The sequence below is a fragment of the Chanodichthys erythropterus genome, chromosome 12 (genome assembly GCF_024489055.1).
Source record: "Chanodichthys erythropterus isolate Z2021 chromosome 12, ASM2448905v1, whole genome shotgun sequence".
NCBI lineage: Eukaryota > Metazoa > Chordata > Actinopteri > Cypriniformes > Xenocyprididae > Chanodichthys > Chanodichthys erythropterus.
Genome location: NC_090232.1, coordinates 16,035,908 through 16,061,997, shown reverse-complemented (window position 1 = coordinate 16,061,997; position 26,090 = coordinate 16,035,908). Strand labels below are relative to the sequence as shown.

Sequence of the window (26,090 nt, the reverse complement as noted above, 5' to 3'; positions counted from 1 at the left end):
TTGACATGTTAGTCAAACAGAGCTTTAGCTGTCAACATTCAGACCTCAGCAGATTAACATCGCTCACATCCTGCTCTAGCTTTCTTCGGAGTTTAATCACATTATTGAACCTCATATTGGACATTTAATTGCAACAATACAAAATAAATGTACCAGTTTATTTGTTACTATCAGATTTTGCTACACAAAGTCAGCCAGCTCAAGTTAAAGCTTCTATCAGATGTTGGGAAGAGCAGAGGCTAAGTGATGAAGCGATGTTTAAAATGAGCAGAATTTAAAGAATATTTTTAGTTGCGTCTTTGCTAAAGCTTGGATCAGAAACAAATTCATTAATGTTGCTATAATAAACAAAATAAATTGAAATGCACTCTTAAAGGGTTGGTTCACTCAAAAATGAAAATTATGTCATTAAATACTCACAGTCATGTCGTTCCAAACCCGTAAGTCCTTCTTTCATCTTTGGAACACAAATTAAGATATTTTTGATGAAATCCGAGAGGCATCTGACTCGTCTATAGACAGCAATTTAACCACCACATTCAAGGTCCAGAAAGGTACTAAAGACATTGTTAAAAACAGTCGACCTGACTGCAGTGGTTCAACCTTAATGTTATGAAGCAACGAGAATACTTTTTGTGCACAAAAACAAAACAAAAATAACAACTTTATTCAACAATATCTTGCATGTGATGCATAACGCAGGAGCCAGCCAATAATGAGTCTGTGTTCAAACGTAGAACCTGGAAGCGCTGAAAGAGTCAGATACCTCTCGGATTTCATCAAAAATATCTTCTGCGTTCTGAAAAGGAAACGTGGGTCTTACGGGTGTGGAACGACATGACTGGAACCTTTCCTTAGCATATAAGAACAGTTTGGCCCAATGGTGGAAAAGAGGCTTTTAATAATATGAACATAATTAGAAATGTTTCTTGAGCATCATATCAGCATATTAGAATGTTTTCTAATGGATCATGTGACACTGAAGGCTGGAGTAATGACAGCTAAAAATTCAGCTTTGCCATCACAGGATTAAATTATATTTTATTATAATAGAAAAATATTAAAATAGAAAAATATGTTTTTAAATTGCGATAATTATTAATAAATATTACTGTTTTACTATATTTTTCATCAAGTAAATAGCCTTGATTAGCATAAAAGATTTATTTGAAAAAACGTATAACATAACATGACATAATATAATATAATATAATATAATATAATATAATATAATATAATATAATATAATATAATATAATATAATATAATATAATATAATATAATATAATATAATATAATATAATATCATATCATATAGGTATAGTCATATCCATGAAGATGAATTTCACATGTTACTCTGTTCCGTGTGCACATTTAAAGGCTGTGCTTCAGTATTATTATATAATAATATAATTTATACTTCTCAAAAAGTATGAAGATCTGATCTATCATAAGTTATTTACTTTCTGATGGCTCCAGAATGAAAAATTAACGTATATTAGTTGTTGTTGTTTTTGTTTTTTTTACTGTAAACATCTGGTAATAGTTGTAGCATTAAGACAGTTTCATCAGCTTCGATTTAGTTTGATTTGTCTGCTTCTCTCTATGATTTTAAAGTGGCCTAAGGGTTGTCTGGCCCCTCACAGTTTGTGTGGTCCCTATGGTGAGACCACAAAACCAAGGAGTCATAGGATGTGTAGATGTCAGATCTTCGTGTGGGAACCACAGACGTCAAAATCCCAGATATCCCACACTAATCTCCAGCAAAACATTTTGTTTTTCCTCTTTCTCTCTCTTCGGTCCCTCTCTCTCTTTCCTTTCCTTCCTCCACCCATTTAGGGCTTTAATTTTTATTCATGGGGTGTGAAGGGGTTGAGACGGGGGTGTGGGGACAGGATTGGGATGGAAGGGGATAACTCCTTGAGCTGGGTCCAGGGCTCAGACCAGCGCTGGTGACAATGGCCTCAGTGTTGTGCTGGGTGTTGTGAGCAGACCGTTTGGACATTCTTCCCCTGTCAGTGGAAGCAGATCTGGGAGGTAGCGGTGCCCGGGATTACCATCTCATTAATAGCAGCCATGACTTTTGTTCAAAGAACGACTTGTGTAATGTTGCCGTGTGGATGATGGGTAATCCGCTGAAGCTGCAGCTGTAGGGGAAACTGGACACAAACACACATATACACACACACACACACACACACACACACACACACACACACACACACACACACACACACACACACACATATTGTGGCTATACAAAAAGGCAAAAAATACATGCATATGTTGAAAACATACATATAAATTTATAGAAGTCGATATTGACAGACAGATAAACGGACTATCATCCGCAAACCAACCTAAAAAGCACATCCATCCATCCACCCGTCGTGACAGAAAGGTGACAGTTAAAAAGACATTTGAAATGTTACTAAAGATTTATATTCCAAATAAATATTGTTCTTTTAAACTTTCTGTTCATCAAAAAAAAGTATTTAAAAAAGTATTTTTAAAATGTATCATGGTTTCCCCAAAATTATAAGGCTGCACAACTGTTTTCAACATTGTTAATAAGACAAAATGTTTCTTGAGCACCAAATCACAATGATTTCTGAAGGATCATATGACACTGGAGTAATGGCTGCTTAAATGTAAACTTTGCCATCACAGAAATAAATTGCATTTTAAAATATATTAAAATAGAAACCAATTGTAATTATATTTTACATTATTCCCTTTTTACCATTCTTATTCAAATAAATGCAGCCTCTGTGAGCATAAGAGACTTCTTTCAAAAACATAAAAAAAATCTTATAACAATCTTTATATCAATCTTTATAACAATAATTGCGCAAACACACACACACACACATTTTTAGTCCCCTGCAGCTCATTCATGTGGCTCATGTCTCTTTCACACATTCCTCTCTCCACACACACGTCTCCTGCTCTCAGATGGTGGCCCAGATTAAACAGAACAATACAGTCCAAACGGGATAAATGTGCATCTACTTATTCCTCTCTTTCACTCTCTCACTCAGTCCATCCATCCTCAGACGAGATGAAATGAAAGCGAAATAAGCAGCCCATTCATTCACCAGTTATCTCTGTGGGCGTCTCGTCTCTGCGAGTGATGGGACTCCTTCCTCCTTCACGTTCCCTCTTCTTTTAATTTCAAATCCCTCTATCTACGCTTGTGGAGAACAGTGGGTCCACAAGGAGTTCAATCGACCCCTCGTCTGTTAAAACAACGTGCTGTCTATCCTTTCTGAAGATCAGTCATCTTAGGCAGAGAGGGGGTCTGCCAATGACTCTGAATCAGATCTGAACTTGGGTGGCAATCTAAATTACATGTATATTAATCCAAATAATATTTAACATTTAAAAAAGACAAAAATTAAAAAGCCATCATTACATTATCAAATTTCTATCGTTGTCACTCACTTGGAGGGTCCGTCCTTCTGTCACATAACATGCTGAATGAAGCTCATGAAGATTAGGATGAACAGGAAACAGGATCTTTAATAACCGAAACTCAGAAATATCTTACAGAATATACTTAACACACACTATCACATTGACGCATTGACGAAGACAGACAACAAATGACACAAAACTCAGAACTTAAATAGACACATCAAACAAAGGGAGCTAATGAGATAATTAAAGAATGACAGGTGAATGAAATGACTAATTTTGACAGCTCAGGAAAAACTAGGTCATAGGACTCAACCAAAAACACAATGAAACATAGGAGACAGACCATACATGTAACAGTTTGCGCCCTCCTGGCAAGGAGCGCCCTCGCGGCGTAAATACTCCAACTGTGGAGGGGCAATGGCTCTGGAGGCGGCCGTAAAACAAAGAAAAAAATAAAGAATCCATGGCAAAAACAAAAACAGTCCAAGGGGGAGTGAATGGTGGAAGGAGCCAGGAGCAGGAGAAGCCAGGAAGTGAGCCAGAGGTCAGCCAGGATGAGGCCCCAAGGCGGAGTTGAATGTGGGATAAGCCATGGTGCCGACTTGATGGGAGGTACACTGAGGATGACTGATGGATATTCTGCTGTCGAAGAGGAAGACACTGTTGGAGATGATAAGCTGATGAGCCCAAGCATGACCGATGGCACTGGAGACCGAGGTGGATTCATGGCGAAGAGCATCCAAGCTGGAGTCGGAAGTCCTGATGGCAGAGGCTGAGCTGGTGGGACAGAGGATGGAGGTGAAGCCGTAGGTGTAGGCAGGTCAATGGCTGACCAAGGTGGAGCTGGAAGGAGACGAGGGAGCCTGGAGAAGCCATATGGCCGGTGATTCCGGTGGAGCCGAGGGAGGGAGGAGCCAGGGTGGAGCCGAAGTGTCGACAGGCCGAGGTGGAGCAGGGGGCATAGAGGCTGGAGGCGGAGACAGGGATACTCTCTGCGAGACGGATCTGGTGGCCTAAAGACACTCAGTATATCCAAATGGCATATGGGAGATGCAGAGTGGCTGAAGGTCAGCAGCAATGGTGGGGCTGAGGAACTTGCTGAATGAGGAGGCGGGATGCTGGGCAGGCATTCAGGGAATTCAGAGGACACAGGAGATACAGTGCGTACAGGAGAATCGGGGGACACTGGAGAAACAGGGGGTGGTGGAGAATCAGTAGTCGCTGGAGATACAGAGCGTTCAGGAGAATCAGGGAACACAGGAGAAACAAGGGGCATAACCTCTCCAAAAAAAGTCTACTAAATCCTCAAAAATATTTTTCAGGTCCTCAGTATAACTGCCAGGGACTACATTCAGCTCATCCACAGTGGTGGTGTTGTGGGCTGGGCTTTCCTTCCAGCCCTCGAGCTCCACAAGCACTCCCTCAGTGACACACAATGTTGTCGGCTCACTCACCTGGTCAGACACTTCACGGGGCTCTGGCTCCCAGGCGATGTATCCATTTGTCCTGTTTTCAGGCTTGGGATGCTCAATCGCAGCAGGCCAGTCCAGATTCCGGTGGAGCCAAGGGAGGGAGGAGCCAGGGTGGAGCCGAAGTGTCGACAGGCTGAGGTGGAGCAGGGGGCATAGAGGCTGGAGGCGGAGACAGGGGATACTCTCTGCGAGACAGATCTGGTGGCCTGAAGACACTCTGCATATCCAAATGCCATGTGGCAGATGCAGAGTGGCTGAAGGTCAGCAGCAATGGTATAGTATATACCACAGTATAACTATATAACTATATACCACAGTATAACTGCCAGCGTCGGCAGACGGGTCTCATCGTCTAGCCCATACCAAAAGCCCTCCATAAGGGTGAAGTCATCACAAAGAGCTCGCTGACTGGTTGGCTTCCAAAAACTCCTTGACAAATTTCTCCAAACTACGTCCCTTCTGAAAAATAAAAATAACTCCACACGATCCCATGCAGCTTTGTGCTGCCACACTGATGGCTGCAATTTCCATCGTTGTTACTCACTTGGAGGGTCCGTCTGTCTGTCATGTAACATGCTGAATGAAGCTCATTATGAGGATGAGGATGAACAGGAAACAGGATCTTTAATAACCAAAACTCAGAAATATCTCACAGAATATACTTAACACACCCTATCACATTGACGCATGTGATAGACGACTGGGTCAGAGCATCTCTAAAACTGTGGCTTCCCGGTCTGCAGTGGTCAGTATCTATCAAAAGTGGTCAAAGGAAGGAACAGTGGTGAACCAGCGACAGGGTCATGGGCGGCCAAGGCTCATTGATGCACGTGGGGAGCGAAGGCTGTGTAGTCCGATCCAATAGACGAGCTAATGTAGCTCAAATTGCTCAAGAAGTAAATGCGGGTTCAGAAAGAAAGGTGTCAGAATACACAGTGCATCGGAGTTTGTTGCATATGGGGCTGCGTAGCTGCAGACCAGTCAGAATGCCCATGCTGAGCCCTGTACACCTCCGAAAGTGCCAACAGTGGGCACATGAGCATCAGAACCACGGAGCACAGAGCAATTCCCCAGATCTCAATCCAATCGAGCATCTGTGAAATATGCTGAACAAACAAGTCCGATCAATGGAGGCCCCACCTCGCAACTTACAGGACTAAAACGTCTGCTGCTAACATCTGGGTGCCAAATACTACAGCACACCTTCAGGGGTCTAGTGGAGTCCATGCCTTGATGGGTCAGGGCTGTTTTGGCAGCAAAAGTGGCACCACTATATATGTATATATATAATTTATTTATGTATTTATTTATTGGTAGAATACACTAATTCCACCTGAAAACTTTTCAATAAACTGGAAGCACAGAGCATCACTGGTGGGTCCATACAGGTTCATATAAAATTTCTTTGGGAGTACATACATGAGACCATGAGGCTCATGCTCTGGGTCCATGGTGTGCGAGTGGCTGACTACATCGTCCTCCATCTCACCCATGGTGAAGGAGGAACCACTCTTCGAAAGCACGAGCCCAACAAGATCCACAAATCTCCCTCAAGGAACATAAAAAGGAATCTTGTTTTGTAACTGTTCATTGAGTCCAGCATAATAAAAGGAAATCAAAGCACTGTCAGGGTAGTGGGTCTGATAAGCAAGGACCAAAAACTCACTTGTATAGTCCTAGAGGGAACAACCATCCTGAGTGCGGAGAAGGAGGTGTACTGCTGCTAGATCCATATTTTTTTCTGGTCGGTCGTTTTGTCATGGTTAGCAGGGAAGAGGAGAGGCAAGGATCTATTTGCAAGCAGTATTTATTCCACAAACATTCAGATCAAGATAATCCAACATAAGAAACGTAAATCCAAACAGGAAGACAAAGATCACACTCCAACGGCAGAACAAGAAACGCAAAAGCTTTACATAGGTGTGCAAATGAAACAACCGAGGAACAAGGACTGAAACACAGGTGTATACACATGCAAACAAGAGGCTAACAAGGAACAGGTGTAGGTAATGAGTTGTCATGGAAAAACAAACACTGCAGCTATGGAAACAAAGGCTAACAGGAACCAGAGATGGCCTTATAGAGGGTATGGATCAACGTCACTTTCCCACCATAACAAGCTCCCTCAGCTGGACTGAGTGGCAAAAGAACCTACTTCATGACTGGATTTAATAGGGGAAACTGCGAGTAAATCAAACTATTACACTAAAGGTTGGACTTGAAAGTGTTTCTTACAACTTGTCAAATAAACTTAATCTATTGATATGACATGCAGCCAGGAGTCGTGTTTCCTGACATTTATATGTGCCTGATTTCGACGCCGGGGAAAAACATAAAGCGAATCTGCCTGTGAATATTTTATATAACTACAATATACTGTAGGTAGGTTTAAATGCGCGTAATCACTTATATCAATGTTATATATATCGTCATATTGTCCAGCCCTAAAACATTTAGTTTTATAGTATAGTTTTCGTCAGTGTTTATTTAAAAACACACAATTATGCAGAATATATAAGATGGTAAATATTTAATTGATGAGCTTTGAACATAATATATAACAATACAATATATATGGTATGATTTTACCTCAAAATCCAACAATTTGACACAAAATGATAACTGCAAATCCATGTTTCTCTGCTGGAGTCCAGCTGTTTCTGTGAATTGCAGTGATCCATGTGCTTTTTTTTCTGTAGCTTTCAGCAGTCTTTAAATATATACCTCAGGTTCAAAGCTATTTGTACAGTCAATCACAAAGCTCTTTCCAGTTTTGGATGTGTTTTGTGTGTTTTTCACAGCATTCACGCATAAAAACCAATGCTGTCGCTCAGTCTTTTGCCACTCAGTGGGTGTCACCACAGTCGTAACGGTCGACGGTGATGTCATGTGCATACCCTCTATTACTGGGCTTTGCAGGAACTAAACCACAGGAAATGAGATCCAAACACATCAAGACAAAAGAGTATCAAAAAGTCCTAGAACACTAAACAGGGGAATCGTGACTCATTTCCTGATATTGCTGAGTTAGATGCGTTCCTGGGTCAACATATTTTGTTGATCCTGGAACAACATTCTAGTCTAAAAATTTAGTCTTAACCCTATTCCTACCTAAACCTAACCCTACCCATAAGTTATCCCAAAAATCGGGGGGAAATAATAGATGAATAACAATGATGTAGAAGCACCAATTCATGATTTTAAGCCTAAACTTGACATAATCTGAAAACTTGTCCCTCAAATCTGATTGGTTGATTTGAATGTTGTTCCAGGATCAACAAAAATGTTGACCCAGGAACATGTTGAACTCAGGAATATCAGGTTATGCAATCCTGACACTGCTTTTAACAATCATACAATTTAACAATCATATTCTAAAACATTAGCCATGACAATTTAGACATTTATTTCAGTCCATTACTACTCCTAATTTATATAGAAACTGACTTTTAAAAATATTAATATTTGATCACATTTTGACGCATCACAACTTTGAAGCTTATAGTAAAACTAATCCATATGAATTGAGTGGTTTAGTCCAAATTTTCTGAAGAGACACAACCACTTTATATGACAGATTTAATTTAGGCTTTTATTCACATAAAAACATTCATCAACTCAAGCATGTCAAGAACCAATGAGGTTCATTTTCATGTATTACACAGCACGTTTAAGCTTTCGCAAGAGGTTTGTTTTTGCGTGTCAAGCAGTTTCGGTTGAGCTTCTGTTTATGTTCGCTGATCAATGTATACATGTGCCTAAAATTAAATCTGTTCATCAAATAAAGTGATTGTGTCTCTTCAGAAAATTTGGACTAAACCACTCAATTCATATGAATTAGTTTTACGATCTCTTTATAAACTTTTTGAAGTGTCAGAGATTCAGTTGCAATGGAGGGACAGAAAACTCTCAGATTACATCAAAATGATCTTCATTTGTGTACCAAAGATGAACAAAAATCTTACAGGTTTCGAACGACTTGAGGGTGAATAGTTAATGACATAATTTTCATTTTTGGGTGAACTAACCCTTTAATATTTTTCTAAAATAAACCAATTCTTAAATAAATAACTAAAGCCTCATTCCTTAATAAATAAATAAATAAATAAATAAATCAGAAAATAAAATAAATCAGTTCTTAAATCAATCAATCAATCAATCAGAAACGTTTTTGAATTTCTTTTTTCAGCTTTCCTAGCAAGTCAACTTAAGAGTCATGTGCCCCCTTATGGGCATAAAAGAGACACACAAGTTAATTACCTTGAAAGGCTTACATTTTTTTGCAAACCCTGTGACCCGACTGGGAGTGGATATTTGACTTATTGCACTTTAAGTTTAAGTGTCTGTTTTTGATAAGCTAAGGTGTGTTTATTTGATTTAACACGGATGTCACGTCCTACTGTGTTGGTTTTGTGGCAGGGCTGTTGGACATGGGAGTCCTGCTGAGATGTCCGTGACTGGGTCACAAGGTCTCTTCCCTCAGCATCCAACAGTTCCACTAATATTTAGTTCTATATTTGTTCTGCTGTGTGTCAAGCAGTTTGGCAAATTGAGACTCACCCTTTGTTTAGTAGCATTTTCAGGAACTTTTTCTCACAGAGATTTTAGTAAACACTTATTTTACCATACAGTCATGGCTTATTGCTATTCCTGGCTCATTCAGGTCAGCTTAACTGTTGAAAAGAGCAGTTTGTCTTGAGAAAATCCTGAAGGCACGCTCACGTTGTCATCGACACAATGCACAAACACAAACATAATGCCTCTTGTAGTCAGTGTCACTGCCGTTTGCCTCTTTGAACTGCTATCAACATTATTTGAAGCACCTCTGTCTTTTAAATCTCACCATCTCTCTCTGTCCCTCCTTTCTATTTCTTCCTTTACATAGTGCTTCTAACTCTGCTCTAGCCCGTGACCTCTCAAGCCAGCAGTCCGCCCACCTCGTTCGGACTGTGGCCCTAAGATGGCCCAGACCACTGCCCTAAAGCATGGGGAGTGGTTGTCCTCTCTGGAGAACAAAAGAGCCATGGCTATCCGTTCAGCCGAGCCCGGCCCCCATGAACTCATCCAAGCGCACAGGGAACACATTAGCTTAGCCTGGGCTTTGTACGTCCGACTTTTCTCATGTGCTTCTTCATAGTTTAGCTAACACTTCAAAACTGTCAGGTGTCTGCATGGTTTGACCACTCCAGTTGCTTTCAAAGCGGTCAGCGCAGCAAGGCCATTTCGGTGTCAGGTCTTGTAGCTCTCCCTGTTTGCCACTCAAGCGAGAATGGCACAAAGCGGATCGGATTCTAAGGGTTTCACAGGGTTTTTTTCTACATAGTATGAGGTAATAACAAATAATCTAAAAACCAAAGCCATGGCCTCAAAGACTTACCCTTTTTCTTGCTCTCTCAGGAAAGGAGTTCCTAGCCTCTTCCAGGCAGCTGCCCAGCCTGCCTTAAACCATGATTCAGGCGAGGAGAAGTGTTCAGAAGAGGATCGGAGTGACCTTGAGGTATGACCTCATATGACTTCATAACATATCATCTGTAAATTCCAAGACGTACAATGCTGCTTTTCAACGTACACTACCTACTACAACACACTACTAGTTCAAATTTTTGCGTTCGATAAGAATTATTAACGTTTTTGAGAGAAGTTCCTTATGCAGATTAAGGCTGCATTTATACAAAAAAAAGTAATATTCTGAGGTATTATTGCAGTGTAAAATAACTGTTTTCTATTTTAATCCATTTTACAATGTAATTTATGGGAAAGCCGAATTAAAGCTGAAGCAAAGCATCATTACTCCAATCTTCAGTGTCACATGATCTTTCAGAAATCAATCGAATATGCTGATTCGATGCCCAAGAAACATTTCGTATTATTTTCAATGATGAAAACAGTTGTGCTGCTTAATATTTTAAAACTGTGGTACATTCTATTCAGGATTCTTTGATGAAATAGAAAGTAAAAAAAACAGCATTTATTTGAAATAGATAATTTTTTTCTGAATAAAATTATTAATTTATTCATCTTTAGATTAGGGTCCAGTTCTCACTATTAACTAACTATTAATTACAACTTCTGCCTCAATAAACTCTTAATTACTGCTTATTAATATTTAGTAAGGTAGTTGTTAAGTTTAGGCATTGATTAGGAATTTAGAATAAGTTAATGCAGTATAAGGCATTAATATGTACTAATAAACAGTCAATATCTTGGTAATATGCATGCTAATAAGAGACTAGTTAATAGTGAGGATTAGACCCTACACTAAAGTGTTTTTTTTTACTTTTTAATAGTAGTGTAGATTCTCCTAGAAATAAATAGAAATATCAGAAATATTAGAAAATATCTGAAATATCACTCAGATCTTTATAATACCAGTAAAAACAACTGTGAAGCATAATTCTGTCCAGTCTTATGTCTGTAAACATAGTAAAAAAAATCATAATAAACCTTAAAACTCATTGTAATCCTTAATGTAATTATTATTGTATAAGTATTAAAATCATTGTTATTATTTTTCAATTCAGTGACTTACATTCTGCAATATATTTACTTCTTATTGCAACACGTAGACTTGAATGGCTTTTTGCTCTACTAATAAATGAGAGTTCTCAAGAAAATCAAAAAAACTCTTCCCGCTCAGTAATATTAATGAACATGTATTGTGTTTCAGCTGTTTAGTCTGGTGAAGAGTGTGGTGGCAAATCGTTACAGGGATGTACTGCGAGAGTTTGAAGAGCTGGATGAGAAAAACACCAAACGTCTCACTCAGGAGGACATGTACCAGTTACTTAAAAGGTGACATACCATACAAAAGAAAATGTATTCCCTTACATTTGTTTTCTTTCATATTCTAAAGATTTTATTGTAATGCGACTGGTTACACTAAAGACTTGCCAGTATTTAACACTTGAGTATAATAGTTTAATAGCAACAGCTCATATAAGTAAGAGTGAATGAATGCATGAATATCAAATGAATAACTGATCTGTTTTCAGACATAATGTCTTTATTAGCATCTCATTTTGATAGTCAGAAGATTATCTGGGGGGACATTTATATTGTCTCCAACACACACACACACACACACACACACACACACACACAGACTATTGAAGTATATGCTGGAATGTGGAATGCATTCCTCCTTATTGTCTTTAGCACCATGCAGAATCACTGAGTCTTTCTCTTCGGTGTTCAGTCCGGGGTTTCTCCCAGAGTCAGCGGTCGTGACACAAGCATCCCTTGTGTGTCTCACAAGACCTATGCGGTCCACCCGAGTCTCCCAGCTCTGGTTCTTACAGAGCTCTTGCACTCTTTTGTCTTCTAAGACAATGCCAACAGAAAGCGGGCCTTTTCTCTTGGCAAATGATGCCTTAATTGTGCAAGTTAACAACCTGCTCTTTTTTCCCATGAATAACAATGTATTTGGTGTACGGAGCCTGAGAGAGCTGTTGGCACTGTGAAGATCTGAGGCTGTTGGTTTTTCTATGGCCTTCTGCACGCTTGTTTAGCTGTTCCCATGCCTGCTTCACTTTCAGCTACATTGCTATACTTTGCATCTCTGTTGTTCCTCTAATGAGTGGTGCTCGCAACCATCACTGTTATAGAGTAGTGCATGGATTACGTCAACACCCAGAAGACTAATTCCCCACTGAAGCCCTTTAGATTTTGCTGTGGGGTTTTATAATAGGGATTTTCAATTTATGAGTAAAATAAGGTCTGTGGTAATCATAACTTGATGATACTTGAACGTTTTGTTCTACAATGTAAATTACACACAGCCATATTGAAAGTGCAAATTATGAAGTTGTTTTTTTAACCTATGTCTCTACTAAGTAACTAGATAAGGTAGGGTGTGAGTGTGTGCAGTTTACGTTGTAAACTTTCGAGTATCGTCAAGTTGTGTTTACCACAGGCTGTATTTTACTCATAAATTGAAAAACCCCATTAAAAAACCCCATCGAAAACCGGTGGCGATCTAGTCTTCGGGTTTTTACGTCATCCCTGCACCACTCTATTATTGCTTTTTTGTGTTTTCTGTTTTGTTTGAAAAGCTCTAGGTCTAAGTATTAAACTTGTAGTTTGTCCTGCACAATTTTTGCTGCATGAATGATACAAGTGTTGGTGGTCAATAAAACCAACAAAACCCATACTTGCATTGGAAAAGGGACTCTCAAAATATCAAAATATCATAGCAGTATGGCTTTTTAGATTTCATAGACTCTTTCTCCAGTAAGTAACACCCCAACAACAACAACTTTGCAACCACCCAGAACATCTTAGCAATATGTTAACAGCAAAGGTTAAAAGCTTGCTTCCACTTTATTTCGATATTTAGTCCACTTTAGATATTCTATTAACTTCAAGTGACTTTGCAACTAGATGTCAACTAATTTGCATCTGTCAACTAACTCTCATTAAAGTATTAGACTGTCAGGTTAGGGTTAGTAGAATAAGTTGACATGTACTTGCAAAGTTACTGATAGTCAGTAGGATGTCTGTTTGGGGACAATCAAAATAAAGTATAACCAAGAGTTTTTCCCCAATATCATAAATGTTTGAATCACGAACTATCAAGTTATCAAGACAAGTAACCTTTGTCTCTTTCCTTTAACAATTTGTCGTTTCCATCCTTTCGTCTCTTTTAGATATTTCTCTTTTTCAGTCTGTGAACTAAATGCGTTGTTGTTAAGTGTCCTGAACTCTTCTGAACTGTTCGCCCCATGTGAGAACCTCCTCCATTTCTATAAATTATTTATCTGTTTATTTACTCTCCTCCCTCCCCTCCCTGTGCTGTTTTTCCAGCTCTTCCTTTGACCCCTTTGTGATTTCTCTCCCAGCCTTTTTTCATTCTTTTTCTACATCACCCTCTTTTATCTCTCTATTCATTTTTTGGATGGAATATGGCGGCAGGCCTAAAAGGAGTCGTGGTCTGAATGGGGGGCATCGCGAGTGGATTTGCATAATCTGTGGCGTGGCACTGGTGCACAGACACAGAGAGAGACGGTGCCAACCAGTCCAAGGTGAACTGAACTCTCCTCGCCAGCTCAGAGATTAGTGACACTAACAGGCTTTACAGCAGCCGAGTTCACAGAGGGTTTGGCTGACATATCAGTGCCAACTTCTCTGGCTCCCACAGAGAACACTGTGTATGTGTGCGTGTGTGTCTGGTGAGAAACTGTTGCTTCTTTGATTGATTCCTACGAGGCAGAGACAAACGCATATGTGTATGTTCGCATGAACTGTATGCACACATACTCAATTCAACAAGGCCCAAACTGAACTGAAGAAACCATGAATCACCAGAAAAAATTGATCCTCTAGATTCAAAGTATATGAAACAATAACTTAAGAATTATTATTTTGTTTATTTTTCAAATGTCACAGTGCTTTTAGAATATCCACCAAAGTTCTACTACCTTTAAGTCAGACTTCAATAATGCAATAGTTTTGCTCATTTAAGGTGTGGTCACAATAGAGACATTTCTAAATTTCTCAAAAAAGTTCCATAGTCAATAGTGTCCAATAGTGAAGCACAGCTCACACAGAAGTCACTTTCAAACCAAACAACTTTCATTTATTCAGTGCCTGCGAATTCATGTGACCTGCTTGAACCATTTGCAAAATCTACAATGGCAAATCTTTTGCCCTAGCACAACATTTCTGATCCTCTAGATTGAAATGAATTTCTGAAAGAAAAGAAAAAAAAAGAAAAGAAAAGGTGAACAATGGTATTTGTGACTTAGCCTTTACTCTGAAAATGTTTAGCCTACAACTTTGATAATTCAAACAAATTTCATAACACATAATTGTAACTGTCTGTTCAGTATATGTCAGTGAATGAAAAAGCTTTATATTAAGTATATATTGTAAATGTATATACTAATATTAGTTATCAATAAGTTATCACGTAAAATATCTTTAAAAACTATAGACGCATCAGATTGTGAAAGGTAGGCTTTAATAATGACATCAGACAAACAGGATAACATACTTTAAGGGAAAACTTATTTTTATCAAATAGTTATAGTATTAAATAAATGCTATTTAAACCAAATGAGCATATTAGACTATGAGCACCAAATCAGCATATTTTAATGATTTCTGAAGGATCATGTGACACTGAAGACTTGAGTAATGATGCTGAAAATTCAGCTTTGCCATCACAGGAATAAACTTTGTATATAGGTAAATAAATATATAACCTTTGAAGATGCACTAGCTAACATAATGCATAATTCGATTTATTGTAAATAAAATGATGTACCTAAAAACCCCTTTTTCTTGAAATATCCATGTTTAACACAAATTAAACTTTTAGATTTTAACAAAGATTTTAGCAAAATCAGGCTTGTATGATACAGACGTGTTTGTTTGCTGTCAGATCCCCTCATAGTGTGTCTTCTCACAGTACTGTCCTTTCTTTAGGCGTGACGCTGTGTTTGTTTATCTGTGTGAGAGAAACTGTTGCTTCTGTGCTGTTGGTTGCCAAGTTTTAGCTTAAATGCAGTTCAAATAAAGGGGGTGAGGGGGTCTTTAGGGTGTGGGGGGTTTAAAGGGTACAGTGTTTGTATTCTTCTGAAAAAACTGAGGTGTATTCTTTAGATTCAGAGTATTCATATAACCTACTCATCTCTCCCTTTCTCTCTTCCCATCATTTATTCCTCTCTCCTTGTTTGCTATTCTTCTTCCCACCCTGCTCAGGTTAGCGTTCCATCCTGAGGTAACTTGTGGAGAAGTCCGGAGGTTGTGGTCCTCTTTGCTCACCCAGCAGGATGGAACTGTGGACTTTCAACAGTTTATACGGCATTTTGGCCCATCGCCCAAATCCTGCTGTTACCCCAATGCCAAGCACAATCCCCCCAAACGTGGAGACAATGACTTCATGCGCCTCTCTAACAGACTCAATTGCGTCTCAGATATACTAGTGGATGCCTTACGGGCCAAGGTGGGGGCATGCTGTCAAAAAAAAACTCTGCAATGGTGTAGAATTCTTTGCCTGAATAGAGCTGCGATCTATGATTATGTTATTTCTGAACATTTTTTTCTCTATCGCTCTCAACAGGTGGAGTTGTCTGTTTCTGAGCTCTGGACTGAGTTCTCCGAAATGGATTTTTCTGGAACAGGTTTTGTTAGCAGTGATGAATTTAAAGAGATTCTTATGAATCTCTGTGTTCATCTCAGCCAGTATGAGTGTGATTTACTGGCCAGGAAGTTTGACATCAACAATGATGGCAGGTAGATACACTTGCTCACAAACAAACATTATGGAGGCTCAACCTTGCAATAAATAGATGAATAAATCAAGACATCCATAAATGTTATGTGATTACTTAAACGGTAACACTTTACTTGAAGCATTTACATATAATGCATTATTAAAGTATTTATAATACATTATAATACTTATCTATTCATTGTTACACTATTAGAAAGCGTTAAAATACATGACAAACAACCAATTTCAGATGTAACAAGGAATCTTCAAATGTTATAATGCATTTTAACTTTAGTTACAATTATTTATGAAAAGAATTACAATGTACAGAATATCTATATACTGAATTATACATCTTCAAGTAAAGAATTACCAAATAAACTAATAGAGATGATAAATAAAAATATAAACAAACAAAGAAATCAATAAAAATAATTATACAACATAAGAAATCTAAACGGTTTCGGAAATATACAAATTTGTTTGTTTGTTTGTTTGATGCTTAATAAAAGCCCTTTTTTCACCTTTATGTACTGTATATACACTACCGTTCAAAGGTTTGGGGTCAGTAAGATTTTTTAATGTTTTAAAATAAGTATCTTCTGCTCACCAAGCCTGTATTTATTTGATTAAAAATACAAACAAAAACAGTAATATTGTAAAATATTATTCCAATTTAAAACAGCTGATTTCTATGTCATTATACAGTAAAGTGTAATTTATTCCTGTGATCAAAGCTGAATTTTCAGCGTCATTACTCCAGTCTTCAGTGTCTAATATGATGATTTGATGCTCAAGAAACATTCATTATTATTATCAATGTTGAAAACAGTTATTTACATTTTTATTTCATGATGCTATGATGAATAGAAAGTTCAAAAGAACAGCATTTATTTAAAATAGAATATTTTCTAACATTATAATTGTCTTTACTGTAACTTTTGATCAGTTTAACTCATCCTTGATGAATAAAAGTATTGATTAATTTTATTTCTATCCGCCAAAAATGAAATTAAAATTCTTACTGACCTCAAACTTTTGAACTGTAGTGTTTAATGTTACAAAAGATTTAGATTTCAGACAAATGCTGTTCTTTTGAACTTTCTATTCATCATAGCATCATGAAATAAAAATGTAAATAACTGTTTTCAACATTGATAATAATCATAAATGTTTCTTGAGCATCAAATCATCATATTAGACACTGAAAACTGGAGTAATGATGCTGAAAATTCAGCTTTGATCATTGGAATTAATTACACTTTACTGTATATTGACATAGAAAACAGCTGTTTTAAATTGGAATAATATTTCACAATATTACTGTTTTTGTATTTTTAATCAAATAAATGCAGGCTTGGTGAGCAGAAGATACTTCTTTTAAAACATTAAAAAATCTTACTCACCCCAAACTTTTGAACGGTAGTGTATATGTACATAATAAGGTGTATTTTTGAAACCAATGCGTATAAAATGGCAGATAATACTATGTGACCAGCGTTTTATCAATTGAAAGAAAACTGGCATAAACATTTGTGAAAGAATATGAATATGAAGTATTTTTTTTTAAGTTATTGATGATGTTACATACCACCCCTCATACTTGTATGGTAATAATAAATCATAGCTATGTATGACTGGAAACACAAGTATCATGTTTTTGTGATGGATGACTTTTTCCAAACTTGAATCAAGCCTATCGAACCTAAACATGTAGAATGCATTTAGAGAACTCACATTCATCCTATAAGATGATACATAACTGAGCATTCATGTCCTCATGAATTTGTCACAAATTTGTTTTCTTTTTCTGTCAGTGTATCCTACACAGAATTCCTTAGGCCTTTTCTATCCCAGGTTCAAATAAGGAAGCATGAGTCCCATATGGCAGCTGCTCTGCAGACTCTCAGAGAAACTGAAGAAACTGCTACTCCGGAAACATTAAGTCGCAGGATCAGGAAAAAGGTGATGCATTTTGTTATAGGTGTTAATGTGTGAATGCATATATGAATATTCACATTTTGGTGTTGCAGCTCCAACGTAAGGCCAGGGCTCTTAAAAAGGCCTGTGCCCGGCTGGATGGCTCCAGCACTGGGCTTCTGACTGCAGCTGAGCTGGGCACAGTGTTACAGCTGTGTGGAGTGTGTCAGAGCCAGGAAGAGCTGAAAAGTGTGTTCTCTACTCTTCACACCCACTCCTCTGGACGCCTGGATTATCGCCCACTCCTAATGGACAAACACAGGACATCCAGTCACAACCAGCAAATCAAACACCAGCTCAGCCAAAGGAGTCAATAGGTCAGAGGTTTAAAACAAATGATGGCTACATTGGCTTAGTAAATTTGTAAGTTGGAGCTGTCATCACTTCTTCAAATAGAGAGATACAAGTTAATGTTTCAACTAATATTTAACCCTATTGGCTTCATGCAGTTGGGCACAATCGAAGATACAATCATGATGCAAACATTACTGTTTTTCTTTATATTAGATTTAGTTAGATTGCATGAATTGTATTTCAAAGCTTTTATTACATTGTAATAACTCTAAACTGAATTTGCATTCATTCTTATATTTTAAATATTTTTAGGAATAAAATATTTCTCCGTGGTGACATGCTATACTCCATCTAAAACGTATTTTAAACATCATTTTGCTATTTTTTAGGATAGTTTTTTCATATTACAGGGAGTGCAGAATTATTAGGCAAGTTGATTTTCTGATCATATTTTTTTTCCAAGCACATTTTACCAATTCCAATCCACATCAATCTTAATAACTACTATTAATATTGTTTTTAATCATTTATAAGTGATATATAATTGTTCATGAAGGCTGGAAATGAAAAATGCCATATATTCAGGTGTGCAGAATTATTAGGCAGGTTTTCTTTTACAGATAAAATGAGCCAAAAAAGAGATTTAACTCAGACATAAAAGTCAAAAATTATTAAATACTCATGAGAAGGGCGCAATACTAATGTAATACTAGAAATTGCAAAGTTAAAGCATGACCATTGGACAGTGAAATGCTCATTGGGTCAGCGGGGTCATACAAAAACAGCTGGAGAAGAAAAGACACGTTAACTGCAAAATAATTAAGAATTAAGGTGAAGAATTAAGTGTGAAACCATCAGGAACCCTTTAGTCTCCAGCGCCACCATTTCCCAGTACTGAAACCTACCTGGAGTCTTCAGAAGTGTGAGGTGTCAGGATCTCAAAGACTTAGGTTAGGTGAAGAATCCTAAAAAATGACCCGCTCTTAATAAGAATCACAAGCTGAAGTGTTATAAAATACATGAAGACTGGGTTTTTATAGGTCTTATAGACAGACAGCTTGAGAGTGACTCCTGAAGGACCAGCACCACATCCTCTTGTACCACTGTTTGAAGAATTTATCTTCCAGAATCTGGCAGTAAGGTGTGGGAGTTCACTTTTAGTCCATCTCTTATCCTGAAATGTCCATCTTGCAGAGATGGACTAAATGATCTTCCAAAACTTACTGCCAGATTCTGGAAGATAAATTCTTCAAACAGTGGTACAAGAGGATGTGGTGCTGGTCCTTCAGGAGTCACTCTCAAGCTGTCTGTCTATAAGGCCTATAAAAACCCAGTCTTCATGTACTTTATAACACTTCAGCTTGTGATTCTTATTAAGAGCGGGTCATTTTTTAGGATTCTTCACCTAACCTAAGTCTTTGAGATCCTGACACCTCACACTTCTGAAGACTCCAGGTAGGTTTCAGTACTGGGAAATGGTGGCGCTGGAGACTAAAGGGTTCCTGATGGTTTCACACTTAATTCTTCACCTTAATTCTTAATTATTTTGCAGTTAACGTGTCTTTTCTTCTCCAGCTGTTTTTGTATGACCCCGCTGACCCAATGAGCATTTCACTGTCCAATGGTCATGCTTTAACTTTGCAATTTCTAGTATTACATTAGTATTGCGTCCTTCTCATGAGTATTTAATAATTTTTGACTTTTCAGTCTGAGTTAAATCTCTTTTTTGGCTCATTTTATCTGTAAAAGAAAACCTGCCTAATAATTCTGCACACCTGAATATAGGGCATTTTTCATTTCCAGCCTTCATGAACAATTATATATCACTTATAAATGATTAAAAACAATATTAATAGTAGTTATTAAGATTGATGTGGATTGGAATTGGTAAAATGTGCTTGGAAAAAAAATATGATCAGAAAATCAACTTGCCTAATAATTCTGCACTCCCTGTATTTGTACTATACAAATTAATTTGTCACAGTTTACACTACTGTTCGAAAGTTTTTTTTTAAGAAATAATTTTATTCAGCAAGGAAGCATTAAATTAGCATTAAAAGCGACTGTAAAGACAATTATAATGTTAGAAAAGATTTTTATTTCAAATAAAGAATCTTGAAAAAACACTGTTTTCAACACTGTAATAAAAAACGTTTCTTGAGCAGCAAATCAGCATATTATAATGATTTCTGAAGGATCATGTGACATTGAAGACTGGAGTAATGATGCTGAAAATTCAGCTTTGTCGTCACATGAATAAATTAAAATTTAAAATATATTAAAATAGAAAACGGTTATTTTAAATTGTAATAATATTTCACAATATTTCTGTTTTTACTGTATTTTTGATTAAATAATTGCAGCCTTGGTAAGCATAAGAGACTTGTTTCAAGAAAAAAAAATTTGTCCTCAAACTTTCGAACAGTAGTGTAAGGCTGTTTAAAATGAACTACTAAATCCAAAACGGTGATTTAAAAATAAGGAAAAACTAAAAGGATAATGACACTGTCATAGTCATGTTCTGTTTCGAGTTTCATTTTCCTTGTTTCTGTTTGCCTAAGTTCTCTTTCTTTGTTTATTACCATATAGTTTTTGATTGAGTTTTGCACCTTGTTTTGTGTATATTTAAGCCCTTAGTTCTTCTCAGTTCATGGTTCGGTGTCATTAACGTGATTGTTTCATGTGTATTGTGAATATTCTCCATGTTTATTAAAGTCTCTTTATATCATTCATTCTGTCATGCATCGTTTTTTGGATCTTTCATTCCAATACACAGCATCTCGTGACAAAACACCAAACCACGGATTCTCTGTTCCCCGGAATATGTCTACCCATTGTCGATGTCCTTGCCTATGAACCCCGCTGACCCAGAACTAGAACCCAGCCAACACCCCCACATGCCCACCACGAACCTAGAGCCAGTGCGTAAGCCTGCTAAAGAACCAAAGCCAGACCCCATCGTAGACCCAGAGCCTGACCAGGTGTGTGAGCCGGGCAGGAGCTTGAGCCTGAGCCAATGCCTGTCCAGGAGCCAGAACCTGCACTCTCTATGTGTATGGACAACAAACAAGAGCCCACCGCAGACCTGGAGCCCGAGCCTGCCGAGTCTGACCAGGGGTGTGAGCCGGTATTGACATTCATCCCTGAAGGAATATTGGTGGATGTGGACATTGTGGAGCAGATTTCGATCCATTCCACTAGCCCTGAAATATATTTGTCCCCAAGGGTTAGTTCACCCAAAAATAAAATTCTGTCATTAATTACTCACCCTCATGTTGTTCCAAAACCCATAAGACTTTCGTTCATCTTCAGAACACAAATGAAGATCTTTTTGATGAAATCTCAGAGCTTTCTGTACCCCCATGGACTGCCTTCGCAACTGAAACGTTGACTCTTTAAAAAGTTCATAAAGAGATTGTAAAACTATGAATTGAGTGGTTTAGTCCAAATTATCTGAAGAGACTTGATCACTTTATATGATGAACAGATTTGATTTAGGCTTTTATTCACATTTAAACATTGATCAGTGAACATAAACGGAAGTTCAACCTATACTGCTTGATGTGCGAGAACAAACCTCTTATGGAAGCTCAAACATGCTGCGTAACACACGTGAATGAACCTCATTGGTTCTCGCACATCAAGCAAATATGCTTGAGCTGCCGTTTACCACAACTGATGTGTAAATTGATAAAAGTTTATTTGTGAATAAAAGCCTAAATTCAATCTGTTCATTATATAAAGCGATTGTGTATCTTCGGAAATTTTGGACTAAACCACTCAATTCATGTAGATTAGTTTTACAATCTCTTTATTAACTTTTTGAAGCGTCCAAGTTTCAGTTGCAAAGGCAGTCTATGGAGGGACAGAAAACTCTCAGATTTCATCAAAAAGATTTTCATTTGTGTTCTGAAGATGAACAAAAGTCTTACAACTTTGGAACAACATGACGATGAGTAATTAATGGCAGAATTTTCATTTTTGGATGAACTAACCCTTTAACTCCTGAACTCTCTTATCCTCACCCACTTTCAAGCCCTGTCTCCACCACTGGTCACATCCAGCCCAAAGTCGTCTTTGTCGCCGTTGGTTCGACCCAGCTCCAAATCTCCTTTGTCACTTCCATCGTCATCTCCAAGTGTCTTTTGTCACAGATGTTCCCGCCCAGCCTCCCTCTCCCTCTTCCAGTTCCTTGGCCCTGTCTCCACTGGCTCCCTTCAGCCCCTCAGTCCTCCAGTGCCTTCACCCAGATGTTTGGATCTGCCTTGGTCTTCCAGGTCTCCAGCTCCACCCTCATGCATTGATCCCCTAACATCACCTCAGGCCTCCGAGCCTCAGGTTGTTATTCTCTTACATTTTTTTTTTTTTTTTTTACATGAATGAAATCAAGTATTTCCTGCATATGAACATTAAAAATGTTTCTGAATAAACAGTGATAGCTCACAACAGTACAATATTTCAGATTGCTAAGGGGAGATCGTTTGAGATGGACAGTTTCATTTTAAAATCTTGTCAAGCATGTTTTTGTCAAATTATGACTGCTATAGGTCTGAGTAGGCCTTCAGGCTGATGTCCTCCACTATATAACTGATGAAAGTTCCAATCATACTGAGTAAATATAGGAATATGAAACACCACACCAACAAGATGGTGTTTCATGTGCTACCCTGCAGCGTCAGATGTTTAGTTTAGACAGGACCCATAGTTTTCTTAACAAATTTGCTTGTGTTTAAATAAAACTTTAGATTTCTTGGCTGCTTTCGTTGGCATTTTAAGATATTTTACATGACAAAAGAATAAAACCCTGAGCCATTTTAGCTCTGCTTCATTTGTTTTGATTCATACTCTGTGATGAAGCTAAAAGACTCTAATTTTACCAGCTTTTCTCCCTCCGCTTAACACAGTGTTCCTTCTGCGGATTTAAACCAATATTGGCTTGTTGGTCACTCAGTGCTCTTTCATCGCTTTCGTCTTTCATGGCATTATCGTTTTTCCCATCTGCATGCCTTCTTTGTCTTCTCTCCTTCTTCTCTCCTCTTTTCCACACCAACGTTTTGAACACCGTTTGGCAAACAGCTTTGTGTTATTCATCCAATCATCCGTTCATCCATCCATCTCTCTGTCTGTTCATCCATCAATTACTCAACCTGACATTTGTATGACAGACAACTGCGCTTTTCTCCCCAAAAGTGCTAATGTAGGTGTTTATGTTGTAAACACACAAAGACAGAGCTTAGTTTTCATTTTAGACATCAGGGGTATTGGTGAGTTCTGATGCATCCATGATCCTTTCGTATACCTATTCAACCATTTAAAAGTTTATTTCAAATAAATGTTCATTTGCACTTCAAATATTACTATAAAAATGTACAGTTTCCACAAAATATTAAGTAGCACAACTGTTTTCAACATTGATAATGTTTCTTGAGCATTAAATCAGCATATTCAAATTATTTCTAAAGGATCATGTGACACTGAAGACTGAAGTAATGATGATTATGTATTTGAGTCTGTGGTTGTGTCCTGCATCCCCGTCTCATGCCTGAATTCTGGCTCTCTGTTTAGGAGCTTTGATTTCATGGGGCTGATTATTTTTCTTCAGGTCCACTCAAGGATGAAGCCCAAGGAACCCAAGATTGTCTTCCTTTCAGCCCCATTACAATGGAGCAACCCCCGCCAAAGTACCACAACCTCTCCCGCCTTCTCCAGAATCCCTCTCCCTCTCTCTTCCTTTCTCTTTCCTTGGTGCTTTCTTGGAAGCTGGTGCCATACAACTTACTTAAAGAAGGACTTAAATGTGATGGGATGAATTCAGGATTTAAGAAGGAGGGGTTACAGGCTTAAGTCACCTATCTGGAGAAAATCACACCTGTCTTGTACCCATCATGATTCTCTAGGACAGTATGTCCCTTTAGGTATCCCTATTGAGTATATCTGAGTGATATTGGTTTCTGGTAGTATTTGGGGTGTCAAAAGCATGAGGTGGGGGTGGAGATGGGTGTGGTTAACTTCTTCTATGCCATTGTAGAGGCCAAAGAGAGTAAAACCTCTACAGTTAAAGAGGGAGGGACACAAGTGCCAACATCTCAGAATCAATCATCGTCATGGTTGACTGGAACCTGGTAAAATTATATGCAATGAGGGTAGAGTTCTTTTATTTTCCACCATGGTGGCCATCTCTACCCTAAGCTAATCCTGACCACAGTAAAAAAACTGTCTCACTGATTTGCTTAAGTCAAGTATGGAAATGACACATATTGTCCGGACTGATTCACATATCACATATATAACAGCACTGCATAATACGGCCTTAGCACATATAGCTGCTCCCCACTGCATTATTTACAGTCAATATTCTTGTGCATTCACAATGCTTCACTATGATCTCTTCCCGCAGCAGAGGTAGAAGAGGCTAAAGTAAGTGAAAAAAATTGTCATTCCCTTAAATATGATGTCAGAAAAAAGTGAACATGCAGGGAAAAATATCTGTTCAGTCTCAAAAATGCAGAAAGGATTTTAGAAAAACACTACATGAACTATACCATTCAAATATTTGTTTGTTTTCTTTGAAGAAATTCATACTTTTATTCAGCAATGATGCATTAAATTGACCAAAAGACACATTTGTAATGTTACAAAAGATTTATATTTCAAATAAATATTCTTGTTGAGCTTTCTATTCATCAGAAAATTAAAAAAAAATCATGATTTCTACAAAAAAAAATGCAACAATGTGGAAATTTCCAATTTTAATATTTTATTCAGAATACAACATATATGACATATCAAAAGTTTTAACTGAGAAAATGTATCATTTTAAGGGAAAAATAAGTTTTAAATTTCATGGCATTAACACATCTCAAAAAAGTTGGGACAAGGCCATGTTTACCACTGTGTGGCATCCCCTCTTCTTTTTATAACAGTCTGCAAACGTCTGGGGACTGAGGAGACAAGTTGCTCAAGTTTAGGAATAGGAATGTTGTCCCATTCTTGTCTAATACAGGCTTCAAGTTGCTCAACTGTCTTAGGTCTTCTTTGTTGCATCTTCCTCTTTATGATGCACCAAATGTTTTCTATGGGTGAAAGATCTGGACTACAGGCTGGCCATTTCAGTACCCGGATCCTTCTTCTACGCAGCCATGATGTTGTAATTGATGCAGTATGTGGTCTGGCATTGTCATGTTGGAAAATGCAAGGTCTTCCCTGGAAGAGACGACGTCTGAATGGGAGCATATGTTGTTCTAGAACTTGGATATACCTTTCAGCATTGATGTTGCCTTTCCAGATGTGTAAGCTGCCCATGCCAGCTTTCAAATTTTGATTTGTCTGATCACAGAACAGTTTTTCACTTTGCCACAGTCCATTTTAAATGAGCCTTGGCCCAGAGAAAACGCCTGCGCTTCTAGATCATGTTTAGATATGGCTTCTTTTTTGACCTATAGAGTTTTAGCTGGCAATGGCGAATGACACAGTTGTGATTTCCATTACAGTAGCATTCCTGTATGTGATCCAGTGCCGTCTAAGGGCCCGAAGATCACAGGTATCCAGTATGGTTTTCCGGCCTTGACCCTTACGCACAGAGATTGTTCCAGATTCTAAATAATTGCATTCCTTTTTTATTCACAATTTGTACAGTGTCCCAACTTTTTTGGAATCGGGTTTGTAATTTTGGCAGCCGTGGTTGCCAGAATAGTTTTGTAAAAAAATTA

At 37.9% G+C, this 26,090-nt stretch overlaps 1 protein-coding gene across 1 annotated transcript; it reads left to right on the top strand.

Moving 5' to 3' along the window:
- The first annotated feature begins 10,176 nt into the window (after positions 1-10,176).
- LOC137032313 (EF-hand calcium-binding domain-containing protein 6-like) lies at positions 10,177-18,404 on the top strand. The gene is made up of 7 exons (XM_067404065.1): positions 10,177-10,221; positions 10,290-10,389; positions 11,560-11,684; positions 15,594-15,837; positions 15,955-16,127; positions 17,925-18,072; positions 18,141-18,404. Exons 1-7 carry the CDS (start codon positions 10,217-10,219, stop codon positions 18,402-18,404), a joined length of 1,059 nt encoding a protein of 352 aa, XP_067260166.1. The 5' UTR covers positions 10,177-10,216.
- Positions 18,405-26,090: the final 7,686 nt, after the last annotated feature.

Excerpts from the sequence above, each read along its gene's own strand:
- LOC137032313 (XM_067404065.1), top strand. Across the intron at positions 10,390-11,559 it reads AGGATCGGAGTGACCTTGAG|CTGTTTAGTCTGGTGAAGAG; the intron begins GTATGACCTCAT and ends ATTGTGTTTCAG. Across the intron at positions 11,685-15,593 it reads ATGTACCAGTTACTTAAAAG|GTTAGCGTTCCATCCTGAGG; the intron begins GTGACATACCAT and ends CACCCTGCTCAG.